We start from the raw sequence: 11,412 nt of genomic DNA, 5'->3' as shown, positions 1-11,412 counted from the left end.
TTAAGCATTGGCGCCACGATGCAAGTTCATGAACCATGCATGCATAATATATATAGCTTGATACGTGTTGACAGATCTTCGGCACACCATCCTAATGATTGCATCGATGATTATATGCACATGAGATGATTGCACCAAAAGTCTTCAATCTTGTCCAATTAACCACTAATGTCATGGAAGACACACTAAAATTGCGGTATATTCAGAGAGACCTCAACCTATGGTGTGAAAGACAAGGGCTAGCTACCACATAGAACTCTAGACATATACATATTGATGCATGCAGCATGCCAAATGTAGTACGCATATAAACTTGCATGTACAGCAGTTTATGGTCTCGATCCTCTCGAACGCGTCTCACCGAAAGAAGCATGCTCGCCATTGTTAATTTTGCACCTCAGATGGAACGTACTATAGATAATACTCGGAAAAATATGTACAAAGTTGTTGCCAATTAAATTGAAAGAATGGCTTGTTTCAGTTTCATATATTTCCTTTTTGATATATAGGATGGATGAGTGAGAATATTAGGTGCAAAGGGGAAAATGTGAACTGCAGCTTTGGGTCCATGCAAGGACGGAAACAATTAAAATAGAAGGACACTGAAAATATAAGTTAGGTTAGGTATGGGCACAGTACATCTAAAGCAAATAAAGTAGTGAAACTGATGCAAACTACATTATATCTTTGACCGAAGTTTGCAGAAAGTGATGCATTGACCCTTTGCTAGCTAATGCACTTGCTGATCAGTTTGTGTTTTGTAGATAACGATGATGACACAGTCATGGTATGGGGGAGATGTCAGTGATCACTAGTGAGGTAGTGATGCTGAGAGATTTTTGTGATATATAGATGGCGCCAAGTCAGGAAGGTGCTTGGACCTGCGAGATTTTGGACGCTTTGATGCTCCTCTTTAATTTGTGTAAGAAAATATGTCCACGTCACACTTTTGTGTTTGCTGATTTTCTTCTTGATATAGGTCGGCAAAGGACAATGTATATATTTTTGCAGCTTCTGTGGGGACACAAACGTAGTGACTAGTGAAGCTGCTCAGCACCTGCTTGAAGTTGGGGCTTGGTTTTGCCATACTACGTACACTTGCTGCTGGAAAAGTTGACAAGAAGATGTCCGGGTCACCCAAGAGTTGGAGTGATGCATTTGTACGACTTTTAGATAAAAATAAAGTAAGAAATACAATTGACATTAAGCTGAGAAGAAATAAATTGGCATAGTGTGTCTAAAAATGGTAATCCAAAATGTATGGTCTTGAATACATGCATGGGGAAGACAACTTTTTTTGTGTGGAAAATAGTAATATTCTTGCATGGGGCAGAGACAGCCTGGAAGAGAGAGGTGATCTTTGTGCAATCGAAATCGTGGCCAGTGGCGGAACCAGGGGCGGGTGTGGCGAACAAGGCCAATACCATGTACTATGGATCGTGAAGAAATATGAAGAGAGAGTGTATGAATTACAAAATTTTCCATTATTCATGTATACATTAACTGTCCATTACATAAAAATTTACAATTGCATGATAAACAAAAGCAAACGATATGGAACAAAGGACAACTAACATTTCAGGTTTAACCATGATTGTCCATTAATGAACACAAGAAAATTCGCAAAGATTCAATTCTTGTGAAAACACCCGGGCGAGATGGCATCACTCATCCAAGAAGACATCAACCTAAAGAGTCATGCTCTGTTTTAAGAGGAGTGAGGCGATAGGCATCAAGTAGAGTAGTGCTCTGTTCGGAGAGGATTGTGGTGCAATGATATGTGAGACTCTTGTGTTCCCCCTCGCATGTTGATTTTATTATTTATTTGAGAAGTACAAGGAGATGCACATAACCCACATACTGCACACTCACATCATATGCATACACATGTGTGCGCGTCTATACACACACTAAGAAGGGATTGGGATGCTCAAGACCTCCAGTGCGTGAGCATACCTAGTACCACCGAATACGCATGCATATATGTACCCCTAGCCTAACCCGGGCTCAACCTAGGTGCGAGTGTGAGATCAGAAGTCGAACTTCCAACCGGTAGTTTGCCCACCAGCAGAACTGTCGAGAGTATTTCCCTGACTATATGTGTGCGAGAATAACAGGGTTGTCTTCATGATGCAGGAATCGAACAAGAGATGAGACACATACGATGTATACAGGTTTGGACCCTCGATAGGAGTAATATCCTATGCCCTGTGTGGTTGATAATGTATTTATATTCACTCGAGTACAGGCAATATTTCTAGATCTATTACAAGGAGTAGATGAGATCTAAACTAGACTAATGATAAAGTCGCCAAGTATCTCATGTGGTCCGAGTGCTTGCATCGAGTTGTAGATGACGTGTGTTCCCCTCAAAAAAGAGTCTCCTTCGAGGGTTTGGGTCCCTACCTTATATAGGGGTCTTGTACTGCCTCCTATCTCGCTATAGTCAATAGAGAGTCTTTCATCTTGTCCACCAAGAAAGATCAGATAAATCCGGTTGGGATAGTAGTTATTCTCGAGTAGGGTAACCAATCGAGACATTCCTAGTATGTGCCTTCTGGATCTTTGGAAGTATCAGGTACTATAGATTCGGTTCTGTAATATCTGGAGTTATGAAGCAAGTACATGACATACCTTATCCGTATATGGTATACTCTTTTATACGTATATACCCCATAGTTAGATATTTGATAGTAGCCCCCTAACTCTGCTTGGGAGGAAGGGTTTTTGCAATTTCTCACTCAAGTACCGCCAAGTCTAAGCCTGGTCAAGTAAGGTGGTTCAGGCTTGCAGTCAAGAGAATCGAGTAAGAACAGATCCTATTCCAAGTATCGAGTGGAAACATAATTGGGTCGAGGGCCTTGCTATTAACTGCACTCGAAGCTCAAGTAAGGACTAAAATCTCAATTAGTTGACACCCGATTTTGAATAGAGTTAAAAAAAAATCTTTCAAAATTTGAATCGATAGGTATAGGCGAATTTAATGCATGAAAAGATTCAAACGATATCATCACTCCGCCTTTCATGTCGATCGAGGAGCCACAGACAGGAGTGGTTGCCAAAAGATAGTAAGTTTTGGGCTATTTACCCATACTAGCCGAACTATAGCATTTATTTCTTGCTCTCATCGCTAGCCTTTTCACACAAGCCTCCATCTTTCTCCACCCATACACTCGCCGCCATTGGGAAACCATGAATTCTGGTTCTCCTTCAAAGACGCCCGCTCCCTCCTCAGCGGAGGAGGAGTTCGACGTGGAGTTCGCCGATGCCTCGCCCAAGCAGCTTGACGAGATAGAGCTCCTAACTGAGATATGGCCGGCCTCCCTGATGCAAGAATCAAGGCTTAGGACCTCGAGGCTGAAGGAATAGCGCCCCATCGCGATCTGGTTGAATGGAGGCCTTCATCCAGTGAGGAGTTTCCAACCTGCAAAATTGATCATGAATTTATGGTTTTTGAATCATTTTTCCGCTGTGGATTCAATGTCCCTCCTTCCAAGTTCTTTTTGAATGTACTCGATTGGAACCAAATCAAGCTTCACCACTTGAACCCGAACTCCATCACCATGCTTAGTGTTTTGTTCATCTTTGTGAAGCCTTCCTCGGCATCGAGCCAAGTTTGAATCTGTTCTAGTACTTTTACCAGATGAAAAGGTTTAAGGAGAATAAAAATGTTGAGGGATGTAGTTTCCAATTGAGAAACGGAATGAAGAATTTCTATATCATAGTTCCCCTGATCTCCTCCTGGTTGAGAGATTGGAAAAAACTTTGGTTTTATGTCTCCAATCCTAATCCGGTCGAGTTCCCCTTAATCTATAGAGGCCTTTTCCCCATCAAATCCTATCTTGAACGAAGAAACACCGCAAGACCAGCCACACCTCCTACTATTCGAATTGAATTAGCATGCTCAAGCATTTCGTCCTAACTGGGTGGCATGTAGCCAAAGATTTTATTAGTCAGAGGTTGAGCCCCTTGAAGGCACATGAACACTTCGCCCGAGAGGACAATGGAGTCAAAGATTGCTCCAAGGATGCGACCGAATGTAAGACTTAATTAGCACTCTACCGCATTTGTTATTGTAGTCGAGCTCTTTTGAATGATTTTCCTCATTTCTATTTTAGCTCTATCCCCGCAAGAGGTTACTGTTCGTCTGAACAAACTCTTCTCTGACGAATCGCCTGAATGTTACATTCTGCCTTACTCCCTTACTCTTTCTTCCTACCTTAATTTTCTCATCCTGGTTCGAATGGTAGTGGTGTGGTGTCGATTTGCTCCAACACATCTGTAGCGGCCAGATCCTCTTTGGTGGAGGCTGGATCTACTCACCAGGCTAGGATCCGCAAGTCGGCAGCATCGATTTGCTCCAACACATCTATAGTGGCCAGATCCTCTTCGGTGGAGGTTAGATCTACTCACCCGACCAGGATCCACACGTCGGTGGCCCAGATCTAAAGGATCATACGCGGCAATAGCCTATCTCTATGGGTAGCGGTGGCTAGGCGTTTGTCATCATGCGCATTAAGATTGAGACCATCACACTGTCCAAATTGAGTCCACTTGTGGTCACACGCTTTTGCCATGCCCAAGGTGCATGTCCTGTAGATCTGCGCGCCGTCTTCACATGCAGTGCGGCCGGTAGCGCTAGGGTCACAAGGGCAAACAAGTTTGGAGCTCTGGGAACTACTCCGCGATGTGTTAGACGTTGGGTGCTTGTTGCTACGGCTAGTGCTCGAGTTCCTATTCAGCGGCCACATCGACGTCTTGCATTTTCGGGTGGTGGCCGGCTTGGGTTTGACCTTGGTCTATTCGGCAGCATTGTTGACTATCTCTGGCCTAGTTTAATTAGGTAGTTGGGGTGATGCAGTGCTCTAGGTCTAATTTAGTTACGTAGTTTGCCCGTTGTGTTTGTAGTTTTATGCTTAGTTTTTCCTCAATTAATCGATGTGGTTGTGTGCATCTTAGCTACGTAGAGACCGGATACAAACTCTTATGCGATTGTATACTCTTGATCTAATGATAAGAGTCAAAAAAGTTTTTATTATTGAAAAAATATACCATACCCCCGTGGGTGTTTGAATACTCCTATACAAGATAGATAGAATCCCATGAGGGCGGTCATGACAAACACAAGCGATGTACACCAAAACTTTTGAGCTGTGCCTTTCCTAGTTTATTGGAGATCGATAGAGTTGCATCAAAAGTTACAAGTTGGAGGGAGAGAATTTTTGGGTATGTGCGGTGTTAATACTAATGACAATCGACAATTGCAAACGGTGTGGACTGAGCTGGAGAGCTCAGCTCACCCTGACCAGAAAATGGACCTCTCGATCTTCAAAAGCGAGCTGCTGGCACAGGGCGCACTGTGAACGATGGATGCTGGCACTGCACTGTAAAGTGTAAGGGGCCCACATGGCAGTGCATTGCAACCTAGTAGTAGTGTATTTTTATTTTTATTTTTTTGTTTTCCAACATGGAAATTGATGATTGGCACTTTGACAGCATGGTACCAGTTGGTGCTTTAGGATGTTTTGTTTTCATCTTACACACGGTTTAGTGGAGTATAGCATAATGTTTCTAAGCTGAGAAACATGGTCGGTGGCTCTCAGCTTGTAATGGCGGGAACCGGTTTTTTGGTAGCCAGTTTGATTTTTTCAATTTAAATGCTTAATATATTTGAATTTGGCTACCACGCGCAAAGATTTGAAACCCTGGCCATGATATTTGATGATTAATTTAACAAGGTGTTAATTTATCGGTAGTTAGTTAGTAACCCTGCATTTACGTGATCAATTGCAAAACGAGAAATCATTTTTTAGGTGGCGGATTATTGGTTTAATCAAGTTTAAGTTTAATTAATAAAAAATAGCTTCAGTATTATTAGATAGTGAATTTACGGCATATAGCTTTCATCCACGACAGTAGCAGCGAGTTATCAGCTACTATACCTTTTTATTTTACAAAACATAATTCTCTTTTGTATTATATCAGCATGTTTATAATGCTTAAATTTTATATGAACTGCAAAGATGTGTTAAACTCTTGAGTATGTTGAAAATAATTAACTTGGTTATGCTACCACCAGCAAGCTCAAAGTCTAAATCCTATTACTGTGCAAATGTATCATTTTTCCATAAATAAAACCAGTTATGCATTACTACTGCATGCATATATGTTGATGACATTGGGAAAAAAAATTGTATGCATCGGTGTTGTAGATCGATTCCCTTAGGGCACCATCCGACTTGCTGCCAACTATCCCCAAGCATCGATCTCAAAGCGAGCTAGCGAGTGAGCCCTCGAGCACCGAACAATCGAACCGTGCCAGACCCTCGTGCCTAGGCCTTGATGATTTCAAGCCACATCTCCTTGTTACTTCCTAATCCCACCACTCCTTTCTCTCCCCTTTCTCCTTCTCTTCCCATCGCTTTCCCTATCCTCCCTCCCAACACCTATTTGCTACACAAGTGCTGCCTCCTCCATGGCCTTGCCTAGAATGGTTGCACCCAGCCAAATTGGTCAATGCAGACACCTCAAACCCTGTCGCCGCCACTAAACGTCCTAGCCACCATCACCACCTTCCCCCAGGCTTGGGCATTCGATTTTTTTAGTTATATCAGTTCAGTTTTTTTGGTGTATGAATATTTTGGTTTTTAGAGAATACAAACCAAAGTTCTTGAATATTTTTGGAAAACCGCTCATTTTTACTTTCGGTTTTCACCAAAAAAGTAGGCGCTAGAGCCTGGAGTCCTATAGTCGCTGCTGCAGCGCCGCCGTTGCAGTCCCCGCTAGCTACATCGTACTCGAGCCTCTTCATGTAACCCCGCACATTGCCCCGCCGCACTTGAGCCTCATGTCTCTCCTCACCTCCCCCACACCATTCGGCACGACTGCCGTCCGTCGTCGCACCATCCGTACTGCACCGCACCATGCTTCTCCCTCATGCAAGCGTCCAAGCCGCACTGCAGATGGTGCTCGCACACCGAGGCACCGTCTCGTTCGGCACACAGTGGCGTGTAGAGGCGTGCGGCGGTAAGAAGCGCAATGGCGATGGCGAGGTCGCAGCGCTTGACGAGGTCGTGGGTGGGTCGAGGACTTGGGGGGTCAGCGGTGGTGAGTGATTGAGGGAGTAGGTGCTGGCAACGGCTTAGGGTTTTCTCAACAATGCTGGCTAGGCAGGGGGTGGAGTGGGCTGCTTCATCGCTTGGGCTAGCTGGGTCATCGGGGGGTGGGCAGGTCAGGGTAGCTGAATGGGGCCGTGGGGCAGGGGGTGAACCTAAGCACTAGGAAAGGTAGGCTAAGCCATCAGTCTTCGGGATTTTGCTTTTTGAGACTCCATAACTGAACTTAAAATCGACCACCAAATAACACGAAAATAGGAACCGAACCGACTGCTATGTCCAGGCCTCCCCCTGCAACTGTCATCCCGTGCTCGGGTCGGAGGCACCTGAATCCAGAGGCTAACGCATGGATCTATCCCATTCAAATTGGATTAGGCTGCAGGTGCCTGAATTTGTCCCGCCCTCGCTCGCATTGGACTCATCAACCTAGCCTCGCCCGACGCCATTGACTTTACACGATCCTGACCTCATTGACACGTCCAATAGGCGACGCATGGCCATGGCCGTCGAAGTCCAGAGCGGCACCGCCGGTTCTTCTCAGTGGCCAATTGGCCATCGTCTTGCTGCCTTCTCAACTGGACATGGTCCCAAGGAATCCGGGTACTGGAGTGATTGTGGCCTCAAAATCCAGGCAAGGCTAGGCTTGGTCGTAGGTGGGAATCAGGCATGCACGAGGGTCTTGCTCGGCTCGATTGCTCAGTGCTATGGGCGCTTGCTCGCTGGCTCGCTTTGAGATTACTTAGGACAAGTGGCAGCAATCTAGATGGTGCTCCAAGGGGATCAGTTTGTAGCATCGCTGTATAGATTTTTTTTCCATGACAACAGTAAAAGGTGTTAAGTGCCGTCGATCAGCGCGCATATATACTTTCTGTTGCTTAACAATGTGACGATTTAAGTTAATCAACCAGACGGATCATTCGAAGATCTCGATTAATAATAGTGGCAAAACTAATTCAGAAAAGGGGGAGCGGCGGCAACCCCCTCCCCTCCCTGTTGTTGGACGCGAAACAAGGGGCGGGCGGGTGGCTCCATCATGTTCTGCACTGCAGGTAGGGCGGGTATCTCTGCATGCTCCCCACTGCCTCTCCCTCCCTCCCCATAGTCCCTCTCTCTAGAAAATAAAATGAGATAAAATCACATCGAATTTCTCTGTCCTCCTAGAACGAGAACACTGAATTGAAAACTCGAACTCAAAAAAAGGGACCTAGATCCTATCAATCTCCAAGTAATCCTACCACCATTATAGGTATCTGTTCTGCTCTGCCCTGCATGATTCTATCAATATTCTTTCTCTCTCATCATGCATGCATTCGGCAGTCCCTCACCAGCAGCAGCACTACCGCCACTAGCTTCACTTTCTCTCTCCTCAACTTCCTCTCTCCTTCACATGCCGAGAGCTCAGCTCAGCTGCCCAGCAGTCACCTCCACCATCCCTGACCTGAGCCACGGCTCCCTCCCTATTTAAGCACCTCCAGCCCAACACCCCAAACCACCAACATCTGCAACAACAGAGCAGCAACACAAACAGCTTCCTCTTCTTCCTCTCCTTCCTCAGCCAACCAAGAAACCAAGACAAGGAAACAATTAATCCAGCAGTCAACCATGGTGCTTCTTCCCGCTGATCGCATGGACAGCCTCTTCTCCCCGCGCTGCGTGTGGGTGAACGGCCCCATCATCGTCGGCGCCGGTCCTTCGGGGCTGGCAGTGGCGGCGTGCCTGCGCGAGCAGGGCGTCCCCTACGTGGTGCTGGAGCGCGCCGACTGCATCGCCTCGCTGTGGCAGAAGCGCACCTACGACCGCCTCAAGCTGCACCTGCCCAAGCAGTTCTGCGAGCTCCCGCGGATGCCCTTCCCGGACCACTACCCGGAGTACCCCACCCGCCGCCAGTTCATCGACTATCTCGAGGACTACGCCGCCAAGTTCGAGATCAAGCCGGAGTTCAACAGCACCGTGCTGTCGGCCCGCTACAACGAGACCTCCGGGCTCTGGCGCGTGCGCACCGCCGTCCCCGGTGCCGGGGAGGTGGAGTACATCGGGAGCTGGCTCGTCGTCGCCACCGGCGAGAACGCCGAGAGCGTCGTCCCGGGCATCCCGGGCCTTGACGGCTTCGCCGGTGAGGTCACCCACGTCAGCAACTACAAGTCCGGCGAGTCCTACCGCGGCAAGCGCGTGCTCGTGGTCGGCTGCGGAAACTCCGGTATGGAGGTCTCCCTCGACCTCTGCGACCACGGCGCCCGCCCCGCCATGGTGGTGCGCGACGCCGTGCACGTCCTCCCCCGCGAGGTGCTCGGCAAGTCCACTTTCGAGCTCGCCGTGCTCCTCATGCGCTGGCTCCCGCTCTGGATCGTCGACAAGATCATGGTCCTCCTCGCCTGGCTCGTCCTCGGCGACCTCGCCAAGCTCGGGCTCCGTCGCCCCGCCGCCGGCCCACTCGAGCTCAAGGAGACCCACGGCCGCACCCCGGTCCTTGACTACGGCGCGCTCGCACGCATCCGCGCCGGTGACATCGCCGTCGTCCCCGCCGTCAAACGCTTCGCCAAGAGCCATGTCGAGCTCGCCGACGGCCGCGCACTCGACTTCGACGCCGTCGTCCTCGCCACCGGCTACCGCAGCAACGTGCCCCAATGGCTCCAGGTAAATTCACATTCCAATAATCCATCAAACGCATGCCACTTGATTACTGTTCCATTGAAACGCAACGCAACATTTATCTGATCAATCCACCACTTACAATTTGTTCAGGGCAATGATTTCTTCAACAAGGACGGATACCCCAAGACCGCGTTCCCCCACGGGTGGAAGGGCCAGTCCGGCCTCTACGCCGTCGGCTTCACCCGGCGCGGGCTCTCCGGTGCCTCCGCCGACGCCGTGCGCATCGCCAAGGACCTCGGCAACGTGTGGAAGGAGGAGACCAAGCCCAACAAGAGGGCCGGAGCCTGCCACAGGCGGTGCATCTCCGTCGTCTTCTAATCTGATCCCAGCCATGCATTAGACTATAAAACTAACTGAAGCACACACACAAATTAACACACTTGTTAATGGTGTTTTAGTAGTCAGTCAGTCAGTCCAATCCCCTTGGTTAATTTGTTGTTGATTTGTTCTTTAAGTAGTAGCCAGTCAAATCAATGGAGTTGTTAAGTAGGTTATACATGATCACAGAGAGTGACTAGTGTGAGGTAAAAGGAAAAAGGTGGAGCCCTCCCGTCAGTGGGGAAGTGAGTGAGCCCTAGGGGATTTTTACCGCAGCTAAGGGCGCTAGCTTGGTAAATAGCACCTGTTGATGGAAGAAGAGGCTCTTGTCGTTGACCTTGTTTCTTTCTTTCTATACACTTCAGTGTAGTGTACTACTACACTTTGTAGCACTAGTTTAATTTATGGTTTGGTTAGTGAAGAAGAGGCAGCACCTCTTGTTGTAATCTTTTTGTATTTACTTCTTCTCTTTGTATGAATGTCTTTCTTGTGTTTACAAATAACCCCTCTCCCTCTCTCTCCACTTTGAATTTAGTATTCATAAAAGGAAAGGGTTGGGTTCATTTTCCTCTTTTGTTTAGGATCTCTTAAAGATTTTGTATTTTCTCCTCCTTTATCAGTATAAAATTGTCAGAGCTCTTTCAGGTTTCTTTCAAAAAAAGAAAAAAAAAGAAAAGGAAAGGAGATGTGAAGTGTCTCTTTCAATTCAGGCATCATTGCTTCAGCTGGGATCGAGCAGGAAACATGGTAGTGTGGTGTGGGCTGTGGAATTCCTGGCTCTTGTCCTATGGCTGTCCCAACACTGGATCTGGGGTCAGCAGTACTGTTAGTTGTGTTCCCAACCCCATTGGCTGTGCCATGGAAAGTTACTATAAATCAGATGAGATCTCACTGCACCACCCCACTACCTGCCTCTGCTGGTCCAACCGCCCAAGATTCCATAGTCAACTATGACAAACAGGAGATTTATTAAGGGGTGGTGAGGATTAATACAAATTCCGAGTTATAGTTTTAAAACCTTAGTAAATGAAAACTAACTCACAGGACAGTAGAAAAATTACCAAAAAATACTCCTAACTTTTTTCTACAAATACGACCCAGTTGATCACGTAGAGAAATTATGCGCTCCGATTCTGATTATTGCGGTACAATGCCTCAAATAATGGCTACCAGCTTGCTGTTCCAAGAATTATACATCCTATACGTGTCAGATATTGCATAACAGCAGGCCAGCATTTTGAGCTGCTACAATTAGTAATACATTTGGAGTGATATAAAATTTCGTATGAACAACTCTTCTCAGCTGCTCAGCATTGTTAATGACTGT

General features: G+C 46.9%; 1 protein-coding gene across 1 annotated transcript; it reads left to right on the top strand.

The window, feature by feature from the left end:
* The first annotated feature begins 8,464 nt into the window (after positions 1 to 8,464).
* On the top strand, positions 8,465 to 10,715 carry LOC133923872 (probable indole-3-pyruvate monooxygenase YUCCA9). Its single transcript, XM_062369151.1, has 2 exons — positions 8,465 to 9,749; positions 9,858 to 10,715. The coding sequence occupies exons 1-2, from the start codon at positions 8,718 to 8,720 to the stop codon at positions 10,083 to 10,085; spliced, it is 1,260 nt and encodes a 419-aa protein (XP_062225135.1). The 5' UTR covers positions 8,465 to 8,717; the 3' UTR covers positions 10,086 to 10,715.
* The last annotated feature ends 697 nt before the right edge of the window (positions 10,716 to 11,412 follow it).

Source organism: Phragmites australis, chromosome 7 (genome assembly GCF_958298935.1).
Source record: "Phragmites australis chromosome 7, lpPhrAust1.1, whole genome shotgun sequence".
Taxonomy (NCBI): Eukaryota; Viridiplantae; Streptophyta; class Magnoliopsida; order Poales; family Poaceae; genus Phragmites; species Phragmites australis.
This window is presented reverse-complemented; position numbering and strand designations above follow the sequence as displayed.

Bases quoted from the DNA above. Each gene is read 5' to 3' on its own strand.
- LOC133923872 (XM_062369151.1), top strand. From the start codon at position 8,718: ATGGTGCTTCTTCCCGCTGATCGCATGGACAGCCTCTTCTCCCCGCGC. The intron at 9,750-9,857 runs GTAAATTCACAT...CAATTTGTTCAG, and splicing joins ACGTGCCCCAATGGCTCCAG to GGCAATGATTTCTTCAACAA.